At 52.3% G+C, this 24,179-nt stretch overlaps 9 protein-coding genes across 9 annotated transcripts; 3 read left to right on the forward strand and 6 right to left on the reverse strand.

Annotated features, from left to right (window-relative positions):
• Positions 1-50: 50 nt before the first annotated feature.
• TrAFT101_008499 (uncharacterized protein) lies at positions 51-2,106 on the forward strand. Its single transcript, XM_024907960.2, has 5 exons — positions 51-1,274; positions 1,335-1,364; positions 1,425-1,486; positions 1,572-1,633; positions 1,734-2,106. The coding sequence occupies exons 1-5, from the start codon at positions 459-461 to the stop codon at positions 2,030-2,032; spliced, it is 1,269 nt and encodes a 422-aa protein (XP_024762082.1). The 5' UTR covers positions 51-458; the 3' UTR covers positions 2,033-2,106.
• Positions 2,107-2,146: 40 nt separating this feature from the next.
• On the reverse strand, positions 2,147-7,647 carry TrAFT101_008500 (uncharacterized protein). Its single transcript, XM_066128353.1, has 6 exons — positions 6,129-7,647; positions 4,665-6,061; positions 4,437-4,590; positions 3,760-4,365; positions 3,460-3,701; positions 2,147-3,369 (listed from the first exon to the last, which is right to left on the reverse strand). Exons 1-6 carry the CDS (start codon positions 6,811-6,813, stop codon positions 2,374-2,376), a joined length of 4,080 nt encoding a protein of 1,359 aa, XP_065984471.1. The 5' UTR covers positions 6,814-7,647; the 3' UTR covers positions 2,147-2,373.
• Positions 7,648-7,894: 247 nt separating this feature from the next.
• TrAFT101_008501 (uncharacterized protein) lies at positions 7,895-11,330 on the reverse strand. Its single transcript, XM_066128354.1, has 4 exons — positions 10,665-11,330; positions 10,079-10,456; positions 8,652-9,989; positions 7,895-8,576 (listed from the first exon to the last, which is right to left on the reverse strand). The coding sequence occupies exons 1-4, from the start codon at positions 10,984-10,986 to the stop codon at positions 8,266-8,268; spliced, it is 2,349 nt and encodes a 782-aa protein (XP_065984472.1). The 5' UTR covers positions 10,987-11,330; the 3' UTR covers positions 7,895-8,265.
• Positions 11,331-11,967: 637 nt separating this feature from the next.
• Positions 11,968-13,111, reverse strand: TrAFT101_008502 (mitochondrial 54S ribosomal protein bL27m). Its single transcript, XM_024899814.2, has 2 exons — positions 12,817-13,111; positions 11,968-12,700 (listed from the first exon to the last, which is right to left on the reverse strand). The coding sequence occupies exons 1-2, from the start codon at positions 13,034-13,036 to the stop codon at positions 12,099-12,101; spliced, it is 822 nt and encodes a 273-aa protein (XP_024762080.1). The 5' UTR covers positions 13,037-13,111; the 3' UTR covers positions 11,968-12,098.
• Positions 13,112-13,262: 151 nt separating this feature from the next.
• LCL2 (Long chronological lifespan protein 2) lies at positions 13,263-13,971 on the forward strand. The gene is made up of 2 exons (XM_024899868.2): positions 13,263-13,490; positions 13,623-13,971. The coding sequence occupies exons 1-2, from the start codon at positions 13,328-13,330 to the stop codon at positions 13,814-13,816; spliced, it is 357 nt and encodes a 118-aa protein (XP_024762079.1). The 5' UTR covers positions 13,263-13,327; the 3' UTR covers positions 13,817-13,971.
• Positions 13,972-14,345: 374 nt separating this feature from the next.
• On the reverse strand, positions 14,346-15,252 carry TrAFT101_008504 (uncharacterized protein; the record flags this gene model as incomplete). Its single annotated transcript, XM_024899746.1, has 2 exons — positions 14,346-15,100; positions 15,186-15,252. 2 exons carry the CDS (start codon positions 15,250-15,252, stop codon positions 14,346-14,348), a joined length of 822 nt encoding a protein of 273 aa, XP_024762078.1.
• Positions 15,253-15,756: 504 nt separating this feature from the next.
• On the reverse strand, positions 15,757-16,074 carry TrAFT101_008505 (uncharacterized protein; the record flags this gene model as incomplete). The annotated part of the gene is made up of 1 exon (XM_066128355.1): positions 15,757-16,074. The coding sequence occupies one exon, from the start codon at positions 16,072-16,074 to the stop codon at positions 15,757-15,759; it is 318 nt and encodes a 105-aa protein (XP_065984473.1).
• A 744-nt stretch (positions 16,075-16,818) lies between these two features.
• On the reverse strand, positions 16,819-18,844 carry TrAFT101_008506 (uncharacterized protein; the record flags this gene model as incomplete). The annotated part of the gene is made up of 2 exons (XM_024899927.2): positions 16,819-18,168; positions 18,230-18,844. The coding sequence occupies 2 exons, from the start codon at positions 18,842-18,844 to the stop codon at positions 16,819-16,821; spliced, it is 1,965 nt and encodes a 654-aa protein (XP_024762077.2).
• Positions 18,845-23,539: 4,695 nt separating this feature from the next.
• Positions 23,540-24,082, forward strand: TrAFT101_008507 (uncharacterized protein; the record flags this gene model as incomplete). Its single annotated transcript, XM_066128356.1, has 3 exons — positions 23,540-23,617; positions 23,675-23,919; positions 23,992-24,082. The coding sequence occupies 3 exons, from the start codon at positions 23,540-23,542 to the stop codon at positions 24,080-24,082; spliced, it is 414 nt and encodes a 137-aa protein (XP_065984474.1).
• Positions 24,083-24,179: the final 97 nt, after the last annotated feature.

Consider the following 24,179-nt stretch of genomic DNA (forward strand, 5'->3'; position numbering starts at 1 on the left):
ATTGCGTTGCGTTAGCATCTTGCTTAAACCCGCCTTTTATGTTATGCCTGCAATAGTTGATACGAGTAGCAACTCGACAGGTAGCGCTGCATCCAGCACTGGCTCCGGAACCAGCGCCGAGCTTAGATGAGGCGATACGCCCTGAATTATGCACGCAGCAGCTGATGTAAGTGATGACAACAAAAATGCGTGCCATGCGCAGCAGGAGCGTGTAAGTGAAGAGGACGGGACAATCCACCATCCCGGGACAGTCCTCCGAACATCAAATCATGGCGGGGTTTTTTGTATGTGCTGTTTTTTCTGATGGCCAAGCGGGCACAACAGCTACCCCTCATTCTGTTTGAGCCGCCAAAGCCATCATGATGATGATATAAAAGCAATATACAGCATATTTCCCCGTCGATAAATCAATATACAAAACTCCCAGTTCGCTCAATCCACAAACCACCACCACCATCATGGCCTCTTTCCCCGCCTCCTACGACGCGTCCTCCCCTAACGAAGTTGCTCCGCCGCTGCCCTCGGCCCCGGCCATCGCCATCGGCCCCTCCTCCGTGCTCCAGCCGCCGCTCTCCCGCCGCGGCGCCGGCCCAGGCCTCATCGCCATCCTCCCCAGCAGCTCCTCCGTCGCGCCACGGCCCGCCACCGTGCAGAAGCCACTGGACCCGGAGCCGCTGCAGAAATGGGCCGAGGAGGGCTTCGCCGTCGTGGCCATCACGCTGCCGGCCAACGAGATGGAGGAGCTCACCGGCGACGACGCCACCGTCTCGGACGTGGTGAACCAGATCAGAGAGGGCGTCGAGGCGCTGAGGGCGCATGACAAGGTCGACACAAAGGACAGGTTCGGCCTCATCATCTACGACGAGGTCATCGTGCCGTCGCTGCTGCTCGACGCCGAGCGCCTGCAGCAGCATGGCATCGCCGGCATCGTCACCTTCTCCGAAAGCGCCCCCGACAGCACCGCCGCCTCCATCCTCCCGCTGCTCTCTCACACCAGCATCCCTCCACCACCACCCAGCTTTGAGGAAGAAGACGGCGGCAAAAGCCCCGAAGACGTCAAGGTGCACTCTTACCCGGGCACGACGCCTCACTTTGTCCTGCCGTCTGCGGCGGCCTACGACAACGCTTCTGCCAGCATGGCGCACACGCGGAGCTTGGTGTTCCTGCGGAAGCATCTCGGCGGCCCTCACTTTGATCTCGAGGCCATCTGGGAAGAACACTGCTACTGGGAGTTTGTGGGACGAAGCGTTGCCAAAACCATGGCCACCATGGTGGTGAGTTTACTCTTTTCTCTCCCGTTATGTCACAATCAAAAGTTAACCCAGAAATTGTAGGCGGAGCCATATGTGAACCATGTTCCTACCGTGAGCCACCGGATTCAATGTCATATATCTCTCGTAGTTGGAAAGCTGACCTTTGCGCAGATGACGGGAGGTGTTGGTCGCGAGAAACTAACCGCCTTCTACCGCGACCACTTCATCTTCTGGTAATTTCATTCCAACTCCCCCCATCTCATACCAAAGTTGATTCTCACTCACTCACTCACTCACTCACTTACTCGACTCTTCCAGCAACCCCCCGGACACGACTCTCAAGACAGTCTCCCGCACCATCGGCCCAGATCGCATCGTCGGTAAGTCCATCCTTTCAATTTCCCATCAATTTTTTATAGAAAACACTCCAAAAATAAATAAATGATATATATATATATATATTTGACAAAATACAAACAGACGAATTCATCTTTTGCTGCACACACACAACCGAAATCCCCGCCCTCATCCCCAAAATCGCCCCGACCAACAAGCCTCTTGCCATCCCCACCGTCGGCATCATCAACATCCGCGGCGACCGGCTCTACCACGAGCACATCCTGTGGGACCAGGCCACCGTGCTGCGCCAGCTGGGTATTTTGCCCACGCATCTTCCCTACGAGGGCGTTTCGATCAAGCTGCCGGTTGGTGGTGCCGAGACCGCGCGGTTGCTGCTCGACGAGCGGGATGGGAAGAGCAATGAGATGATTGAAGGCTGAAAAACAACGAAGGGAAAAAAAGAACCATGTGTGTATATAAATCTTGCTGAGTAAAGGAAACAAAAAAAAAAAAAGCACATCGATTTACATGATTTTTAAGATTATTGTTTTATTGTGCTGTGATGCTTGTGCCTCTTCTTATGCGGATAGCACCAAACCTACATATACTCATACCAAAATCCCATTTTACATACATTGATAATGCACATCACCATCCCATCATCATATACATAATTTAAACAAACAAACAAACAAACAAACAGAAAAAGAAAAGAAAAAAAAAAAAACACAGTAAATCATACAAGTCAAGAATGAAAAACCTCCCATCCCGTCCCATCCCATCACCCCCTCTGACTCTTCCTCAACTTCGCCCCTCCCTTCGCCCTACTCGCCGGCGCCTTATTCACCTCCGGGATCTGATAACCCCTCTCCCTCTCCAATCGATGCCTCTCCCAGAAATCGCTCGTCTCCGTGCTCAAACTACCATTCGGAGCTCTGTCCTCACCTCTCCCAGGCCCTCCTTGCCTGCGTTTCCCTCCCCTCCTCGCCGCCACATCATCCATATACTTCATCGTCCACTGCGCCACGGGCTTCCCAAAGATCTCGTAAAAGAAGCGCAGCGCCCCTCCGTACTGTCTCCCGATCCACTTGAAGAACCGTCGCGCATTGGTGCTCCACGCAACGATGAGAGTCACCACGATCAGGGCCACGCTCGCCGGGATGCCAATCACAGCAATCGTCCGCAGCGGTAAGTTGTCGCCCCCAGCCCATTCTTGCGTATTCATGCCGAATATACCTGTGAAGAATTGCAACGGCAAGAATATGACAGTAAAGGTCGTAAAGATCAATACGCTCCGACTCTGTGCGCTGGCCAAATCGGCGTGAAGTCTGCTGAGTCGCACCTCGTCAACTTGCGCTTGGCGTTGCACCATTTGCAGCAGCTTGTCGTATTCATCCCTCGTGTTCTTCACCCGTCGAATCATTTCCTCTGTCACTTGGATATACTCCCCCAGCCGCTTCAGAGCCTCAACGAGAAACCCTCTTCCATGGACCGTGTGGGCTCTCATCTCGGGGCGATTGTAGATGGTGTGCATCGCTGAGATCACTTTGGTCTGTCTCTCAAAGAGACCCAGCAGAGTCGCCAATTCGTCCTCAATATCTCGCAGCTCTAGCAGGGCCGAAGTGTTATCCCTATTCTCCTGTTCGGCTCGTCGACCCTCCTGTTTGTGGCGCTCCCGAATCGAGCGAGCTTTATTCTCGACAGGTTCATAATCAAAAGCCTTGTCACGAAATCCTTCTGAGCGGAACTCCTTGAGGGATGTTGTAAGTTTCTCAGTCTATCAAACGCATTAGTAAAAGAAAAAAAAAAAAAAAAAAAAAAAAAAGGCATTTGGTATATATCCAATCAGAGCAGCAATTTGACCTACCAAAACGCTGATGGCTTCTTCAAAGATGCGAAAGACCTCCAAATCAGGATGAGAAGACCGGTCAAGAAGAACGCTCACTGCATGCAGAGCTGCCAGTGCCGCTAGGTCAAAAGAGGTATCACAGAGGCGTGTGAGATCTACATTGACATCGTTGAAGATGCTATCGCGCAGATCTGCCTGTTGATACAGTGGCCCTTCGATAGGATCGCTTTCACGCTTGGGGAAGAACGAAAGCAGTGTATCTATAACATGTTAGCAATGGGATCATACGAATACAGTACAAGCAAACAATCAACTCACGCGTTGAAATAGTCCAGATCCACAGCTGGTCCACCATCAGCACGTTCCCATTAAGGACGTCCTTCTCAGCCTCTTCATCTCCGTTTTCGCCGCCATTTTGTTTATTCAACTTTTCCCTCCAGCTTCCTGTTCTGCTCCCGCCAACATTACCGCTTCCAGTCCCGCTTCCATTCCCGCTCTTATTACTACTCTCTCCTGATGCCGAGCCGCTGCCCGAAGTCTGGTTATACAACCCCCTGTATTCGGCCACGTCGTAATATCTTTCCTTTGTCAACTTGTACAGCATTTGGTCGTCATCTCGAGACCGTGTATCCCTGATCGACGGGTATCCATATTGATCCAGCGTACGCCGACAGTTGATTGGTGGGTCATGCCCTAGAAACTCCCAAACAACCTGTAGCTCCAGAGAGTCCGACTTGGCAACAGACTCGGGGACTGGCCTTGCCCTTCCATGAGCCAAGCGCTTCGCAATAAGTTCGCGCCGGCGAATGAGTCTCTTGTACGAGTCAAAGTGTAGATACGGAAGAAATAGACAGACATACATCTGGTCATCCTCACTAGGCGGAGAAAGGGAGCGGCTGGTTACCGAATGAGTCCTCGGAGATACTATATATAAAAATATGTGAGTATTCAGTATTAAGGTATTCGGGTTAAAAGTATAACAAGTTTCAACTTACACGTTCGAGGTGCTGTAAAGTAACATCCCGGCTTTGCAAAATGTGCATAATGCTGCGAGTGTCTTCCACGCGTATGCCTCCTCACCCAGAAATCGTGATTCGACAGAGCTGAAAAGTCCCTCTGGTAGGAAACCTGAAGCGTCTGAAGTACAGCCTAGTGAGAGTATCCTTTGTCAGTTCTCATACATTCATCAATCCATGACACTGGTTCAGAAGACGGAAACTTACAGTCACCCAGGTGGGATTGTTAAAAGGCAAATGAATCCAAACAAACTTCCTCGCCTTGGCTTCTGGCTTTATAAACGCAGTATGAACCACCATTCCATCGTCCACAATCACAGTTTCGCTCGGCCTATGGCCCCTCTCCTTCGCCATCTTCCGAATCGCAAGAACGCTCTCGGGTAGCTTCGGAGATCCCTCCAATCCACCCTCATCGCCATCGTCATCGCTATCATTCTCATCTCCAACAAGAGCCCTGTCAAACGTACTTCGACTTCGCGGCGATAAAGGAGGAAAGCCACGATACCGAGGGGGAGATGATGTGCCGCCAATGTCACTGTCAAGACTCATAGACCGGCTGAAGGATCGCCCTACGCGGCCTCGTAAGGGTGGTGAAAGACGATCTATAGCAAGCTCCTGATCCAAGCTCGCACGCATAAGGGGCGAGGGTTTCCGAAAAGGTGACGTTTGCTGAGGAGGAAGAGAGATGGGCCGAGAAGGAGGTGTCAATGGCCCAGCTGTGGAACGTGAACGCATTGCTGACGGTGCAGATTCCGTACTCTTCCTTGGCCTTGAAATGGGAGAGTCAACTGGTAGAATGATGGGCGACGGTGGCACTGGCAACACTGAAGAAGGTCTAGCAGTGTGATCAACTGAAGGCATCATATCTTGATTAATCCCCAGAGCATTCTTCACCGTCAATGGATCCGGGGGAAAGGAAACAGCCTCTGGTGGTCCATCCATGTCCACCAAGCCTGTCCGCCCTCTCATAGCCAGGAATCTTCCCTCCTCAGGCGGCACTTCCGACTCATTCAGCCTCTCGCTCAGACAGGCCTCGGGACCTTTATTCAGAAACTCCCTCAGCGGCAGCCTCGTTGACCAGGCCCTCACGGTCCCATCATCTATCCCCGCGTCATCGAAAAAGCCATGAACCTCCACCGTCACCTTCTGCTCCAAGTTGAGCATCCATTTCCCCGCCCTCGCATCCTCTCGGGCATTGGAATCTGCCTTTTCGATATACTCCGCCAATTGTCGTAGGAATAGTCGCAGGGTGTGCACGTTGTGCCTCCCAAACGACGCAATGTTGGCATGGTCGCCTTGCAAGGGGAAAATGCGCTCTTGACGCATTCCCAGAATGGCCGACTTGATGGATGTCAGGGGAGCCGTGAAGTAGATGTCTCCCGAGTTGGCCGACAGTCGAGAGTCGATTGTCTCGTAAAAAGTCCATACACGAAGGTCGTCTGATACGATTTTAAAGTCTTCGTCTACATGGAGAAGTAGATGGTTTCCCATACGTAAATCGTCCGTGAGAGAGGCCGGCAGGGGAGCTGATAGCTGTAGTAGATGCTGGATGCTCGACGCGAGAGTGGGCATGGCAAAGTAGCTGGACCCCTGATGCGGCGTTCCTAGACATGCCATCGTTAGCATCACCATCATGGCAAGGCAAGACTAACAGCTATTTCTATTACTCACCAAAGAAAGCAACCCCATAACATTCCCTCAGTATCCCCTCATACTTTGCGTCTCTGCTCGCCCGCACCAACGCCATCTTCACCACCAGCCCACCAATGCTGTGCCCAATAAACAACAGCGGCCTCTCCTGTTGCTTCTCCCTCGTCCTCAACTCCTTGAGCTCATCCAGAAGCGCAATAGCCAGTTTGTTCAGCGTCATGCCATCCACAACCTCCGGGTGCTCGTATAGCAGGATCCTCGCCCTATTGGCCTCTCGTCGAATGCCTTGCCTCACCCACGACGGGCCCTGCCGCTCCACCTCATTGACTTCGGCATCCCGCATTGACGGTGCACCAAAGTACCGTCCCATAAGGCCATCTCGATTCCAGCTGCGCAGGGGATGCCCACCCGGGCACGGCACCGTGACGACATCAACGCTCGTCTCATCGTGTGTAAGTTCGCCCTCAGGATCAATGGTAAAGCGAGTCCTCGGCTGCTGGTTATGGCTCTCTCCCGTTCCCGTTCCTGGCTTCTCAGAAAATCTCTCGCTAACTCTGGGTTTCAAGTCGGTGTCGTCGGTATCCGTAAATATACTTGGTGTTTTTGTTCTGCCCGATCTCCTTCGCGCAGGAGGAGGAGCAGGCAAGTCCAGCGCAAGGCTGGCAGAGGCCCGCCGCATCGGGCCGCCGCCACCGCCACGAGCCATACCTGTCCCTCGCTATAATACAGCGGCCTCGGCTGCGATACAGTAGCAGATTGGCGTCAAGGATCAAGCAGAGAGATTACCGCGTATAAGCCAAGCTTCATCAAGCCCCCTAGTCAGAGCAGACGTCGTTTTTATATAATGAACCAAGCTCGATAAAACAAAATATGTAAAATAAAAAAGAAATCACGATCAAAGTCAAAAATTCCATCGCAGAGAGCATAAGCATCACCTCGTATCCCCACAGCCCGCATCACATTCTCAACCTACAAACGAAACCGAGCAATCACCTGCGCGCTACAGCATACGCAAGCCAGCAGCAAGAAACCAGGCAAGGCGTCTTCGCCATCGCAGCAACACGCTGCTAGACCCAAGGCAAAATGCCATGAGTAATACGGCACAGAAGTAAAAAAAAAAAAAATAGACGCCCACCCCTTACGGCCATGGCACGCCGCAGCAGCCACAGGCCCCGAGGACAAATCTACCACCCTCGGCATCGCAACCCCAGATCACGAATCCCTCGCATCTCACACACACCCCCGGTTCCATCTCAGACCAAAGACCACGCTATAAAATCACTCAGGCATCGACCGCAGCTTGACAGGAACCGACAAGTACGGACAGGCACGTATCACCAACGACAAAAAGGCCCGTTCTGCCCTTCTGCTCGCGAAAACCCGAAATCATCTACATCGCTCGTGACGAGACGGCGGGAATGCAGGCGAGGGAGGCATCCGCTTCAGCAGACTTTACAGTGCTTACAGCGCCCCTCCAGCTGCGGATGACCCCAGCTGCACCCTGGTATTTCTGGCCATGAGACTGGCGCCACCGTGACTATTTTGCGGCACATGGACCCCCAGGCTGGCATCCAAAGTCGAAGACAATGCAAGATTAATTAGATCCACTAAAGCGGGAAAAAACCCTCTTTTAAGCTCATCGGATTGTCGCTTGTCGGCTTTTGAATGCTCCGCAGATATGCACATGATACATAATGAGAAACCTGCCATCTGTGGGCTCGGCATTCGTCATGGCTAGTTCGGCGTCGCATCCGACTCACGTTGGTAGAGAGTAATGATTTGAGGCCGCCTTGATGTCAAATCATGTGTAAAATATGTAGATGCCGTGAAAGAAGATATTCCAAGTGCTTCAAGAAATCCTGGTAACCACGCTTCGACGCTCCCTCAAAAACCCGACTGCCACTTATAGTAATATTCATAGCCATATATCCCTGTTCACAACGTCTTGTTCGCCTTCGTCAAATGAAAAGTAGAGCAAAGAAAAGAAGATGGATAGAAAGCTCCCTTATAAAACGAGACCATAAACGCCAGCTTATGTACATGTATGCAGGGTATCATCTTCGTCTAGCAAAGGAAAAAAAGAAAAAAAAAAAAAAAAAAAAAAGTAACCGTCCGTCTCCAAATAACCCCTCTCTATTCCTTTATCCTCCCTCGTTCATCACTTCGTCTGGAAGTCGTCTTCAAAAGTCGTGCAATGAAGCACCGCATCTGTGTAAAGCCGATTTGAAACCATGCAGCTCTGTCCTGGCCGTATGACAACTACTCCATTCGGGCCTAGCTTGAACGTCTGGTTGCTGCCCGTCTTGACACTGATCTTGCCTGTGCTGACAGAGCACGTGCGCACCTTGCTCACCTCCTCCGGCCAGTGATAGGAGTGGCCTGGCTTTAGGATGAGAACATTGAAGCCGATGCCTGGGGAGATGGTAATAGGATGTTGGTCAGACATGTAGGCATTGGAAAAGCCAATATCTAGTATATAGTCAATTAGTCTACCGCGCTTCTTGGTATAACTCTGAGTAACAGCGATGGCAAAGGGGAACTCACTCATATTAGTCACTTCGTCTTTGATGGTACCAGGGGCAACTTCCCAACCTTCCATTTCCTCCACTTCCTCCATCTGAGTGGTAGATAGCTTCTGAGCCGCTGCCGAAGCTAATGCGGCGGCTGATATAGGTGGAGAGCTCTTTTTCTGAGAGGTTCGAATAAGGACCTCTTCAGGCTCCCTTTTCGATAACGACAGGCCCTCTGAGACTATGTCATAGTCATCGTCTGTGTAACCATCGTCCACCACAACTGCCTTGGCCCTATTGTCAGATGCCGATTCGTGTTTAGACTGCGATGTCGCGTCTGCCTCTGCCCGTGCTGCTGCATCTGCTTCTTCGCTCACACCATCAAGGACCATGTGGTTCTCATGCTTAGCCCAGTCGCACTCGTTCTTGGTACGGTAGTAGCAATATTGATATTGGCAGGCCATGCACGTCTCTGATTTGCTAAATGCAGCTCGCGCTTCAGCTGGGAGGCTCGCAGGCAAACCCACGCACGGATCAGACAGCCGTGACACTCCTTTCCACTTGCGGCATGGATTCTTTTCTTCTGCCGTGCCCACCAGATATGCTAAAACACAGGCATAATGGAGCGGATCAATTGTCTTATCAATGTGATAGTCTATCCATGAAGCTGGCAAATTCCGAACCCGCTCATATTTCGATAGCGCAAGTATGTCCGGCCGAGAAGGGACTTGCTGATTTGGCGAGAGAAACCGATGCAAAAATAGAAGCGTTTCAGTCAACGGTGGCTGCTCCAAGGGCTGACTGGGCGGCGATGGTGGCAGCACAGGTGCTTGAACAGGTAGAGGTAGAGGCACTGGAGTCTTCTTGGGACGTTTTGCCAATCTCTCATCCATGACATCGTTATTCGTCTCGGTGCGCAAAGTGCGTTTTGGGACGTCGGAAGGAGTGTATCCAGGCGTGCGTCCAAGTATGTATCCAGGAATGGCTCCAACTACGTTTGCTCTTGAATTGGGCATGGGCGGGCTTCTTTTGCTCAGTAGCATCTTCTGCCTCTCTGAGTATTCCGGGGTTGCGGGGGGAGGTGCTCCAGGAGAGATTGGGGTGCGCGAAACGATGATGCCGGGAGAGCTGTCGTCCTTGTTTGCATAGTCTCTCACCTTGGAAAAGGTGCCGTCGCCATTGTCATTGAACAAAGTGCGGCTATGCTTCCCATGAAAGTGCGCCGCTATTTGCTTCATGCTGATGGCAAGAGCTCTGCAGTCGCGTACCGGACAAACAAATGGCCGTCCCATCTCGGGCTCAGGATGATCATATCGTTCTTTCCCTGGGGGAAATGGTGCATTCTGTGTTCCTCGCACAGTGCCGTCATCCTCTGGGAGCAGCAACAGATATCGAATCAGTGAAACATTCTAATTAAAGACTGCGTCTTCGTGATGAACATGGCCTAATACTAATACTCACCTGTATAAAGATAGTACGACATATTGTCAGAATTTTCCTGTAGTCCGGTCCAGTTGCCATGAGTATTTCGAAGGTCTATGGCGTCGATCTGATCGGTAGCTGTAAGCTGCCGAGTTGGAGATACCGACGCGGTTTCAGACGCAGATACCGATGCGGGTGGTTCCACAAGCTGGCTTCTCGATGTTCGACGCGCTTTCGAGCCGGTGCTCGCAGATCTATTGAGTTCCGTCATCCTTTGCATCAGCACCTCTTCCGATAATCGTTGTGCTCCTGATATTGCTTCGGCTGCTACCCCTCTAGCCTCATCCCTTTTTGGTGGCATTGTCAAGTCCATCTTATGAGCAGAAGGGGTGTTGTTGCTTGGTAGTACAGCGGGCCCTAAACACGCGAATGTTAGCGCATTCAGCATAAAAGAAGGTGTTACAAGCTCAAGTGAAGTGGCAGCAGAGTGGCAGCTGATGGCGCAAATATGGTCACTCTGGGTAGGGACCTCGATTCACTTTGAACTGACCAAGGCCTACCAGCCCCATGTTTCAATCTGCCCCGTGCGCCCAGCAAATGCAACCAAATAGGATCATCCATTCACCTTTATTCTCCATGGCTGTCCTCTGCCTGGCCTCCCAGTCCTGCTGTGCCTGCAAAATCTTGTCGCTTGTCGCCAATGCCTTTCGTTTCAGGGCCGGTCCGGTGGTAAAGTTGGAATTGAGGGCACGCAGAGGCGGCACAGGTATTGGTACGGGTGTCTCGACGTGGGCAATGGAGCTGCCAACCGCTGGCGAAGGCGGAAGAATACCACTGACGACTAAGGGAGGCGGCGTATCAGCTGGGTGGTCGCGTTGACGCATCGTCTGGCTGTTCTTCCTCCACAGGGATTGTTCCGTACGCTTCATTTTATGGGCGGAAGCCATAGTCCGGCCGCAGAGTAAGGCAAGGCGTGCGAGGAGCTACCGACCGCGCTCAGGAGCCAAGGCGTGTTCTCTTAAGCCAACGGTAGAGGCTATGTTTTCGTATACGGGTGCGTTCGATGTTGGCGACGGCGCAATGGGAAACGCACGGCCTCGTGTCTCTCTCAGGCCGCCCAAGCTCCAGGCATGGCGCGCAGACAAGCTGCAGCGACCAATGTTGGTTGTCCTTGTAGGTGAAGGTCGAAGTAGAGCTCCAAATGGGATGGCGGTGTCGTTGGATTCATAGCCTCTCGCCAATCTGCTCCCTCTGTTGTCGTCCCAATCGCGATTCTAGCGTGGAGTTCAGGCCACGCGGAGAGCGCTGCTACAGTGGAGCTTTAGTGACATGCAACGCAGCGAGGGGCAGATGCAGACGTTAGCGCGGGCGCAACGCGAGCGCGCAGAGGCACATGAATATGTGTTGGTTGTGCGAGGTGCCAACAGGTGGTAGCGGTATATTGCAATATTGGTAGGAAGAAGGTTGTTTGCTGCTAAATTCGATGAGATGCTTGTTTGCTTCCAGGCTGAGCTTTATACACCTGGATTCTGCCTATTCCGCTGAGCAGTCCTGCCAATTTTTTTGTGTAATTCTTTCCTCTTTATGAAGGTCATCGTTGGTTCTACTGTACGTAACACTAGAGTTCCCAGACAAGGCAAATACTAGAGTACAGAATTTTCGTATTCAGACCTCGTTCAATTGTTCATGGCGAAATGAACTCTGTAAGACAAGACATCTAAATAAGCTTACCCACCTAACTATATGTAGGTAATCTTGCATTGATATCCTACGTACCAAGGTAATCTTGCACATGCCTTCTCTTATACCTATTTAGGCAATCTTGCACTTGCACGGCTAATCAGCTGCAGTCAGATATACCAGGTTCATCTCCGCCACCAGTGCCATATCATGCCATTGGATATCCATACAGGCAAGATGTCTCCCGTCTCCAGTTCAAATCCATCAATTCGTTCGTTTATTTCTACTATACACTTTATTTTATTGAGACAGGTACAAAATATCCCCAAGCAAAAAAAAAAAAATCCCCATCATCAACCCATACTCATCACACATTCATTTATTTAGCCTTCTTGCCGGCCTTCTTCGCCGCCTTCTTCGCCGCCTTCTTGCTAATCGCCTTCACAACCTTCTCCCCCCCGCTCTCAGCCCTCTTCTTCTCCGCCTCCCTCTGCCCAGAAATCTCCCGCTCCCTCCTCCACCGTCTATGCCGGAACCACTGCTTCCTCGTCCTGAACCGCGTCGTCTTCAAGCCCGTCGTCTTCACCAGCCGTCCGATGCGCCAGTTATCCTCGCGGTAGCTGTAATCGGCCCTCAGTCGCAACAGCCTGTCCGGCTCGCCAGCTTCCACTCGCGTGACCTCAAAGGGGATCCCCGACGGCGAGAGCTCGGGCTTCGCAGCCTCGGTCCGTATCGTGTGCACCGTCTTGTTGAGCCGGCGCTTGCGCTCGGCGTGCTGCGGGTACGGCAGCGTGTCTTCCTTGTTGAACACCACGCCAATGTATTTCCTGTCAGGGTGCTTCGCCGGGTCGCGGTAGTATTTGACGTAGCCTGTCGCCATGGAGTGGATGGTGTGATCGCGGCCCATGATGCAGTTCTCGCCTGGCCACCAGTGTGTTCCGCGCTGCTTGTAAAGGATGTTGCCGGGAATGACGAATTGGTCTTTTAATTTTCAAAAGAGAAAAAATGACACCGAGTTAGCAATCGTTCACGACACAGCTAAAAGAACAAAAACAAAAACAAAAACAAAAACCCCCCCAAATTGCTGTAAGACGTACCTCCAGTCCGCTTGGCACCGAGCTTATTAGGAATTCCCCTCTTGCTCTTCTTCTTGTAGGCTCCCTGCGCCTTCACCGAAGCATTTCTTCGACCCTCAGCCAAGACATTGGCCAATTGCGCTCCAAGAGGAGCAACAGCGCTGTTCGCAATTGTTGGCCTTGAAATGGCGGCCACAGCAGCCAATATCGGCCGCTGTATGGTGAAGAGTCGCATGGCCATACGAATTTTCCCCTCTGTCGTGGGGGGGAAATATTTTTTGCTCGGCTCTTTACGAGGGGTTTGATGTCAAAATGCTCCAATGCATCCTTGTCTCAATCCTAGTTCGGAAGTCTTAATTTTTGGAGTTGGTTGTTGACGCTTAGTCACCAATGCGATCTTTATCGATAAGGATTTGTAGTGGCCAGCGTAATCATTCGGCAGCTCTTCCCACTGCCGAGAGCGTCATCACCTCAACTTTGTTTGACCTTCTCTGGCCACTTTGTAAATCAATCGCCAATCGAGTTGTTCAAGATGCGGCTTCTAATAGCTCTTCTCTCCTTCCTCGCCCTCGCCAACGCCCAGTTCGGCTTCTTCGACCAAATGTTTGGCGGCGGCGGCGGCGGTCACCACCAAGAGCAGCGTTCGCAGAACAACCCCAGCGACGCTCGCCATTATCAACACCAGTACATACACTGTAAGTGCCGCGATCCCGCGCCTTCTTCTTAATTGCACCAGTATTCTCTTCTCTTACGCCATTTTCCATTGTCCACTGTCCGAACAAAAAGTAATCCAAACGATTCAAGATGCTAATGCAAGATGTGAGCAGCTACCTGTGACAATTACCTCTGCCCCGACACCCTCGCCTGCGTCCACTTCCCGCACCACTGCCCCTGTGCGTGGGATGCCAACGACGACAAATTCGAGCTCGCAGAAGGAAAGCGCACCTGTGTTTCAAAGGGTGGCTTTAAGCAGGGAGAAGCCGCGCGCAAGATTGAACTGGCGCGGAAGGGTTTGCTTTGAGCGAAGGGCGTTTATGCTGTCATACGGGAACACAAAACATACAGTAAACAATAAAAGGAAGGCAAAGCTATTTGGAGATGCTGTATATAAAGATGGGAATATAGAGATTGATAGCTTATAGACTGATGATTGGAATGAGACTTATTTCAAAAGAGGTTCTATTCTTTGGGAGCGCAAATTCTAAAGCTCACGTTTGCCAGTGATAGAACAAAAACATGCAGCACATGGCAGACATAAAACCAGTGTGTCTTTTTAGTCCTGATCAAACTGTCACTATGGTATTTCCATAATCTCATCGCCGCCGTTATGTGCGTTCCTCGCATCCATGCCACCTACAAACGCCGTCATATTCATACCCATAAAACTCCAACCAAGTACTCATGCGAAAATATACTCCCCCTCTCTCGTATTCCAAGCATAATGCAGCGGTGCACTGAAATGTAGTTAAAAAAAAGAAGAAGAAGAAGAAACCGAATAGTAAATATGGCTAAAAAGAAAACACACAAAAACCAATTCGTGGTTCTTTCAACTACGCCGAGCCGTTGGCAATATTGGTGGGCAAGGGAGGCACAGGGGGAATCCCATTCTCCGCCCCTTCGTCCTCGTCCTCATCCTCGTCATCTTCCTCATCTTCGTCATCTTCCTCATCTTCGTCATCATCAATAGCCTCCGGATGTCCCAGAATCTGCGCCACATTCTTCATCTCATAATGCTTCTTCCGCGCCTCCTCGAACTTGCGGTGCTTCTCCCTTTCCTCGGGCGTGAGTCCCAAGACCTCCTCCTCGGCGGAGGGGGTGACGCTCTTGTTGTCCACATGGACCGTCTTCTCGCTGGAGCTGCGTGTCGCCGGCGCTGGCCTCTCCGGGATTTCCTCCTCTGGCTCGCCCAGCGATAGGCCCGGAATGTCGTCCTCAGCACCGGCACGCTGAGTCTTGCGGCCAGCAGCAGCACCGTCCACCTCTTCCGCCTCGTCATCGGTCGGGTCCTCTGCGGGGTCGTAGTGCTTGGCGTAAGGGGTCTTTGGCTCGGTGATTTTCATAGTCGACGAGCGCTCCTGCTCGGTCAGGTACAGGTTGGCCTCGTCCCACTTGAGACGCTGGGCCGGCTCGGACGGGTCGCCGATGCTGTGGGAGGAGTGGCGGCGTGAGCCTGCTCCAGAGGACGACCGTCGAGGTCCAGCGTTGATCTGGGTGTTTGCAAGGGTGACCTCTTTGGCCGACAGAGACCGATCTCGCGGCTGTTCTGGAGATGGCGGAGAGTTAAAGGAAGGGTTTTTGAGGATGCCTACAGCCCGAGAGGGAAGAGAGTCAGCCACCGCTCGCGTGAATAACACTAGGCATCAGCAACGCTGGAAGAGCACGAGACTTACCCCGAGGCCGTTTGGCATCTGGGCCAGGCGGGCTGTGAGAAGGCGGAGAGCGCTCAACTGAAGTCATCTTGGCGGTTGGTCAGTCTGGCTTGGGCAGAACAGAATGAGGCTGAGATAGCGCAGGCTGAAAGCCGGTGTCAGAAGGCAGCTATAGCTCGCAGGTGATGCGGATGGTGCGAGAATATGCGGAGGATCTGAATCACGTTGCTCGGTCCAGCAACTTAAATAGTCTAGAAATTTGAGGCAGCTGAGCTTTTTTTTTGTTTATGCGCAAAAAGGCATGTACAGAGCAAATGTATATGTACCCTCTCAACCAGCTTGACGGCAAGGTGGGGAGCAGCGTAACCCGAAAAGCTGCAGCTACTGGGGCCACCAAAAAGCTTGGAGAGGAGCTTTTAAGCGGGGATCGAAACGCTGTGGCTGTTTGTTAGTGGGCTTTCCACGCTGGCGCTGTACAAGCAAGCACCTGCTGGCTAGTGCTGGTAGCATCCAGATGACGCACCGGTGGCATGTCGTCACACCCCATTTCCAGGGTTGACTGATCACAAGCCTGCGGCCCAGAGACGAGCAGTCAGCGGCTTGAGGGCGAAAAAAGGTGCTTTGTTCCATGCTTCATCGTGAGAAAAAAGGGCTCTATGATCTCATATCGTGCTTTGGCTCGGGCTTCTATGCACGGCCGTTGCCAGGGCGTTGTATCCATGACTGATGCGTGCAGGTTGCGGCACATCTTCGCAGACGGAGCAGAGCAAGAGCACGATGTCTTTCTCCAGCTCATACGGCTCGACTCAGCTTGACTCAGTGATGCCTTCATTAAGTTAGGATTAAAACAAAAGTCCCCAGCAGAGAGAAGAATAGATGCAAAAGCATCATCATATCTGCACACGCACATTATCGTATGATTGCTTCCACCGTGTGCCGAATATCACCGCCTATCAATCACGATCTACGCCATAATACATCGGCGATCTACAGAGTCGCATCTGGTTCAGGAAGGCACCGTCTTCCCTTCAGTTTCTGCAGACGAATAGGTGATATTGTGATTGTTACTGCTATTGACTTGCGCTTTCACAGATGTACGCTTGCCTAATGTATATAACTGTCCTGCTGACCTTTTTCATAGCCCACACATCATCACGCTTTGTTTCATGTCTTCATCCTTATACAAAACCCAAGCCCGCAAATCCAATGACGGCTAATAAAAAACGAGAGTGGAATAAAACCATAGAAAACGGTAAAAGAAAAGAAATCACGCTTCGGAGATTCGATCATGCCATGCCGCTATGTAGAGTATATCTCACAGACTACAATAATAGATAAGTCCTTATGAAAAAAAAATAAACGCATTCGAAACTCATAACAAGATGTCGATGAGTATGATAGAGGGAGAGAGATGTGACGTATTTGTTGTCTCTCATATTATGGTTGTTAAAAGGTAAGGAAGATGAAGAGAGTCCGCAAGCTTATCAACATTTTCAAAGCGTTGGCCGAGCTGAGGAAAGTAGCAAGAGGAAAGGGAGGGAAAGGCCAGATTATTCAGCCCATCTTCCAAATACACATTATCGCTCATTTGTGGCATCCTCGGACAATACTTTGGCAAAAGTAGTAATAAGTTGGGTTACGCCGTTACAGCGTTTTATATTTTATTTTTAGGAACCAAGTTGAGTACCGCATCGAGCAGATTGTAGCCGGTGCGGTAGCACACACTCTTATCCTTTTCCGAACTCCAGATATCGACACAGCTTCGTAGAGTGTCGAGGATAATCTGTCGAGGAGGAAACGCACATCCCACAGCCGCAGCTCCTGTAAGAGGCGCATCTGCGCGAAGAACATGGATGTACGTCGTCAAGGTTGCGGAGAAGAAATCTAGCACAAAAGCTCGTCCGACAAGATCTAATCGCAGGTTCGGATCGCTGCACCACATCTCACGGTAATGCACCAGCAAGGCGAGACAGCATTCCAAGGATGACCAGTAGGATTCAGGAAACATGACAGGGCCCTCTGGGTGCAACGCAAAAGGACGATGCAAAACCATAAGGCATCGTCGTAGGAAGATGTCGACGGTTACTCGTTGTAGCTGTCCGACGCAAACGCGTTGGGCGTGGCTCATGAGCTCTCGCAGCTGAGCATTATACCGCAGCACATCGGGGTATGAGATTTGATCCTTCTTGCAATTGATCTGTGCCATGACGGCCAGCACGGTTGGCAGCGACTGGTACAGCACCATCTGGAGGCTATCTGGCGGGCCCCAGTCTGGAATCTTCTGCAAGCTGCCAAGCTCATCTGGTCGTGTAAGGGGCGGCATGCCAGTGCACATGGCCACCTTGATATCGAGGTACAGGATAGTAAGCCATAGCTTTCGCCGGGCGTCCTTTTCCTCTTGGTTAGTCTCCGTCTCCTCAGAGGATGGGTCCTGCGGGAGACCGTAGATAAAGGCCGTGCGGACGAGTAGTCCAAGCAGGGACCAGCACGAATCCACGGACCAGCAAGTGGGATTGCAGACCTGCTTGGCCACGACCATAAGGGCTAGTGTCTTGAGCGTGAGCAGGGTCGGCCGGAAGGAGAAGGGCGTCTGCATAAGGCATGCCTCAGCAGCCATCATAAACTCTGTGGCGACGGGAGGCTCTCCTTCGGGGGAGGCAAAGCTGCCGAGGCCCATGACCATGAGGAACTGTGCCAGCCAGCAAAGATTGGAGGCATTGGGATCCAGCCAATACCTCTCTATCTCGCGCTTGAAAATGTGGAGGTCGATGATGGGATTCACCACATCGAGCAAATCAAGATACCGTTGGAGGTACCTTTCATGGTTTTGCCTCTCGCCCGCCAACAGTCGAGTGACGGCCTCGCGGGCATAGTACTTGGTGGCGCCGGGGGTACCAAAGGGGAAATTCCCCGGCAGCGTGAAGTTGGCCAAGCAAGCATTTGTAGCAACATCTTCAAGAGCGGCAGCTAGCGGGGCCGATTCTAAAGATGCCAAAGCGCCAATCTACGTAACCCAGCGATTAGCACGCAGAGGCTATACTATGGGATAACATTTGCAAACATACCTTGGTCATCAGATCTCTCCAATGGCTGGATCCTCGTACTTTATGTTGGACCTGCCAGGTGGCAAGAACTGTCTTTGTCTCCTCGTTGTTTGATGGAGCTGTGGGACAGGGGAATTTTCCACCGTTGGGGCCCTTGTTGTAGCTGTAATAGCACTCCCTGCCGTTGCCGCTCGACTTGCAGCGACCGCAAGGCAGCTCTTTATCGCACTTGACCTTGAGACGATGGCAGCGCAAGCAGCTTAGGCAATTGCGCTTGCGCTTGCGAACAACGCGCAGCGGGTTTGTAGCACCTTCCACCGGCATGCCATTCGCATCGAGAGAAACAGACGGCTCAGGGCTCTCGGTGGATGCAGTGGGAGAGATGAGCCCATTTTGGCCTGCGGCCGGGTCGCCATTGACGGGAGGAGTTGATGATGCCAGCGCAGTCCTCGCCTGTCGTGATGAGCTGGGAGACGCACTAGCGCCATTGGCAGCTGCTGCGCTGGGCACCGCGACGCCATTGACATCGAAGCTGCAGCGCACACCAGCCTGGATGCATCGCGAGCAAGAGGGCTTGAGAAGATCGCAGCGCCGTTTGAAATGCCGGCAGCGGTCACAGGTCTTGACTTCGCGCATATGGGGCATGCTATTCCGTCACGACGTAAAAGAAGGAGACGGCACAGGGTGCAACAAGGTGAGGATCAATGTCTCGCCCTCGCCTCTCAGCTTCGGTCTCAATCCCGAGACGAAGAAGCAAAAAAAGAACGAAATTATTTCCCGAAAACTGATGGCCAGCAGGACGTGCGTTACGCAGTGTCTAGGATGTCGGATCGCAGGATTGCTGGCGACGTGTTTTGTGCTCGTCCAATGCTGTGGTGATATTGAAACCGCCAGGCTGGGACCAGGCTGCTTCAAAAAAGAAGCTCAGCCGCGCAGAGCAGATGCCGGCCCCCCAGTTTAAGACACAGCCTCGGCGACACACACACACACACCACACACGCGGAGAGAGACGCCACGACTGACGGGCTTGCTTGGGTTCCGTCAAGCTAGGCTCGGGGCGGGACAAGACGAAGGGAGAAGGGGGGAAGCTCTGATTAGCGAGGCGTTTCTTGTCGCTTGTTGCGATTGATTGATTGATTGCTTGCTTGCTCGCTCGTCGTTTGCTTGCGCCAACAGCCAACAGTGCTCGCGGTTGATACCAACGCAGGTAAACCGACTGATGCGTGGGCGAGACGGGTGGACAATGAGAGGAAAGACGAGGAGTCGGCGGTAAGCGGCCAAATCGGCGAGGCGACGTTGTTAAATGCGAGAAGGATGGAGGGCCTTGCAACGTCGGCCGCAACTAACGCCGGCTCTGGGCCGAGCTGGGAGCCGATTTTTGCAGCGCTGAGCTGCCGTTGCTAGCACGAGGTACCTGCTGAGCAAGCAAGCTAGGCGCCACCCAGAGCTGGGATTTACTGGATTTGGGGTGCGGTTGTTGCGCTAAGCCGCTAGCCTTTAGCGCAGCGAGTCGCTCTGTAGGGCGGCTGCTGCGGGGGGGCTGCGGATGGATGCAATGATCGGTACGGAGCAGACCAAAAATGGCTGCTCCGTCTGGGCAAGTCTTGTCCAAAAGTACACGCATGTATTTTTGCGAAGCTGAGTATTCTGCGTACCCAGTAGTGCAATCGCCGTCTACATACCGGCCTTGTAGTTTCTCGTCTTTGAAGAGCAGTACTACGATCTTCTCGGGCTTCGATTCCTTGCTGCCGCAGCATGTGGCTATAGTACTAGGTACTCCATGTAATTACCTAAGGCACCACATGTACCTGCTGGTGCTTCCAGCTCCTCGTCCTGCGAATGCCGCAGAGTAAGCACCTCGACACAAGCTCACAGTCCTCTTGAGCTCACCGAAGGGCTTGCGCTAGTGCTATCTGCTAGCGGGAGTTGTGCTATAGCATGTGGAGAGGCGTGGTGGAGATGAGACCGGGTCCTTTGACCAGGGCTGACCAACGCGCAGAGAGATGGATTAATTAGGAGGGCCGCCATCAGCTCTAAATGGCCAGCCTGCTTCAAGCGCAGCACGCAACTGCCAGACCTGGACCGGTCGGCCAGGGGGATTGCCTTGGGGCCAAGGCCTGTCCAATGGGGCCAAAACGGCGCTGGAGCTCGCTGTCGCCCACTGGCTGCATAGAGGAAGGCTTTTGGGAGGAGCGGCAAGCCAGGCTAGACGTGCTTTGGGCGCTTTGATATGACCTGTCAAGGGTCCAGGCCGCTGCGTGGCTGTTTGGACGCCATGCCGAGCAGTTTTGGCACAGACTAGCATCGGCAAGTGAATCGAGGCGCCGATAAGATGCAACGCTACCGCTGCTAGTACCCAGTAGGTCTGTAGTGGGCGTAGCAAACATTTGCCTTGTTCTATTCAAGAAAAATCTCTCTCCTTCTGCTGTTTCTGCCAAGCGGAAGCCGGGAAAGGCGTCAGAAAGGCGGACAAGGGGAGTTCGCGTATGACCCGGGCTCTCTGTTCGCGCTACCACTATGAAGGGCTGCCTAGACACGATAGACTGGGCGTAGCGGACAAGGCGCGGAAGAGCTATCCCAGTTGGGTCTGTTCGCCTATAGTTCTCCAAAGAAGAGCAGCAGAGCGTTATAGAAGGGACAGACGGCCGTGTCCAGCAAGTTCAGTATGCCGATCAGGAGTAGGTACCTACTTGCACTCGCAGACCAAGATGCTGTTGGGTCTAGGATGCGGACGGGTGCCAGTGCCGCTAACGACGGCAGCTTTTTGGCTAAACAGCAGCATCCTTCATGCGCTTTCCTCTTCCTGAACAGCGGCAGCATAAGGCTGAAGTGGCCGCAGGTTCCGATAGCCCCAGCCCTCAACTTCGTCCTGGTCCTTGTGCATACGTCTTAGCAGGTAGTACAGTGCATATACCCCCGTACAGGCGGGTGAATAAGCTGCCACAAAAGCGCATGGCTGGCTGGCCGGAATGCACTGCTAGGCGTGCCCCAGCGTTCTGAGAGGGCTGGCCATGGTCCGAAAACGTGGTGACTGCAGGCCCTTGTCGCGCTGAATCGATCGCTTGCTGAGAATCAGTCGCCACCCGGCAGACGCCGTCGTCGTCAGGAGCATCAGAATCCAGATCTTGCCGCGCGGTCAGGTTTCTTGGGGGACGCGGTAGCAGTGCTGCAGTGCTGGCTGCAGGCTTTCCACATATAAAGCCACGCTTGCAATGCCATCTGCGAGATCCATGTGTGTGTTCATCGTCGTGGACGGGGTGATGCTGAAGCAAGCTGCCAGGTGAATGGTGCCATGGCTTGGTGATATGACAGGGGGGAGAAAGCGTTGAGGTCGAGGTGAGGGGCTAGCAAGGTGTTCACTCAATGTACCTGGAGCACGGTACTTCTGTACCGACCTTGGCATTCTGCGCCCCTCGGGGCCATGGAAAAACGCAGCTTCCACGGAGCGTCGCAATGTATGTACATCGTCTCATCTCGCCAAGATGCCCTCTTTTGCTCCCTTGGCACTAGACTACAGCGGCATACCCAGCCATCAGCACCGTTCAAGGTTATATCACAGCCTGCATCCTGCTAATGCTACGGCGGAGTGCTCGTTGGAATACCCGTCACAGCCTCTCCGGTGCTGTATTTGCATGTATCTACCGCGCACTAGCCTGCCACACTCTGGATAGAGCAGCGAATCAGTTCCAATTGCATGTTGCAATGCTCCAGCAGAAACCTAGGCAGCACAAAGTAGGTCCGAGTAGCATACAGCACAATAGGCGAGCCAGCAGTATAGACTACCAGGTGCTCACAACCGATGTCAACCGATGTTAAGCAAAAACAAAAGCGTCCTTCTTTATGTTCTTCTTAGATGCTTCACTTATTTTTAGCTAGGCGATACGAACCAGCAAATATCGCCGAGATGATGGAACCCACACCCATGGAAATTTGACTCAATCCCCTGACAGAGCAATGCCGTGCTTGGCTTGATCGAAAACCTGATACAGCGGGACGAGCATGAGAAACGTGGACATGCGTTTGAAGCATGGATCCATAGTGAAAAGAAGTCCACGAGGCGAGAGACTCAAAAGATAACACCGATAAGCGAATGCGAGAAACTGCGACGCTTCTTTTTTCGAAGCCACTATTTATATCCTCTCGTTATTAGGCTAATTTTGTTTCATCAATATTAGGGGTCCATTCATCGTGATTTTATATCTGGGCCTCTCCACGCACTCTCTTCGCAGGGATGTCATAAGAGCCCGAGTATTCCGTATATCAAGAGATGAAGGGAATAGAGCAGAACAATAGATGAGACCCCCTTTGACTCTCGATCCTGATATTGGGCCCCACCACGGTTTGGTTTGGTCAGTTACCAAGCGTGGGGATAGCTGGCATGGCGCCAATATCCCTTTTGCGTGCCTCTTACCTGCATGGAGACTTTTTCTCCGTACGGGTGGATGGGCTAAACTGCCGGCAAATATTGCAGCCGTGCTATGCTCGTACGATTCCATGCTTCGGGAAGCTCAGACACGCCATCACGATGGCATCTCCAAGACCACGAGGCGATTTGCTTCTACTAACGACTAGAAGCTAGGGTACGGAGCACAGCTCACGCTTGTCACACTCTTCGATCTCGACAGGCTACCTACCTGTTAGATACGACCAACAGCATGGGGTATGCGTTTGTATGTCCTTTGTGAACAGAGATAACGGCGTGAGCGGAGCTGCTTCTCCGGCGGGTAGTGCATGAATCAAATCACATACCCTTGTCCATCACAGCAGGGAAGGCATGCTAACCTTGTTTCCGGCGCACCCAAATGGACATGACACGAACATGGGGTAATGCTACAGTACATACTTGTACAAGAGTAGCGTTGCGAGTTCCCCTTTGGGCCTGCCACGGATACGGTTGGGGAAGTCAGAGTGTTCTTCTTGTTCTCATTTGCAGAGCGGAGTTTCGCCTGACTCTTCTCCCCATCATTGTCTGCCTGTCTTGCTATTTACCTTACTCGTGCAAGCGTATACGTAGACGAACACCCCTGTCGTGCAAGCACGAGTGCGCTTCTCAGCTCAGCTTCGGTTTCGCCCTGCTTCTGCTTCAATGGCCCTGCTTTAATGACGGTGACGAGTACAAGTCTGCCAGCACAGCAAAACTCTACGCAGGGAGAACCAGCTGCATCGTGTTTAGCTTGAGCTTGCTCCGAAGACCCGCTCCACGTGTTCGTTTTTTCATACGTATCGGTTGACATTGGGGGCCAGCCAATACATGTTGATTAAGCTGGGATGAGCTTTGCTGCACTATTACCTACTGCTGCCATTAGTAGGTACTCCGTAATTATCTGACAAATGCCAAAGCAGGATCACTGCGAGCACGCAGCCTTGCGACGGCTGCTTACAGTAGCATTTTACAAGCAGTACCCCAGAGTATGTACTAAGAACGAAGCACATGTTTAGGCTACCAAGCTTAAAAGGTTGTTTAAGGCCCCTCTCATCGCCAGCTGTACAGAGCAGCGATCAGGGGTCTGTTATAATGGCGTGTTTATCAGGGACGAAGAGCCGTGGTCCAGGATATTTCCTGCTATTGTCCGTACGGAGTCCGAGATAGCACTCCGTAAGCACGCGCATGCCGGCGCAAGGGCTCTGCCGTCTACCAGCGAATTCTCCGTGGAACTTGGTGACGAATTGATCGTTGGAATCCATCACAGCCCTCCTTATTCCGGTACCTGGTATGTAATGCCGGGAACAAAACGGCTATACAAACGTATGATGCTAACAGTACTTTAAACACGTCTTCGCAGTCAGCCTCGCTGCACCGACAGAGCGTTTTCCGCAAGCACATGTTCACATTTTATTTCCACGGCCCGACATCTCATCCTGCGCGAGAATTGAAGCCTAAGTAAATTATACATATACATACACATGCAACCCTAGAGTCCACACATAAGCTAAAACGGTAACGGTGACAATTCAGTGCCGCAATTTCAAG

The sequence above is a fragment of the Trichoderma asperellum genome, chromosome 5 (genome assembly GCF_020647865.1).
Source record: "Trichoderma asperellum chromosome 5, complete sequence".
Taxonomy (NCBI): domain Eukaryota; kingdom Fungi; phylum Ascomycota; class Sordariomycetes; order Hypocreales; family Hypocreaceae; genus Trichoderma; species Trichoderma asperellum.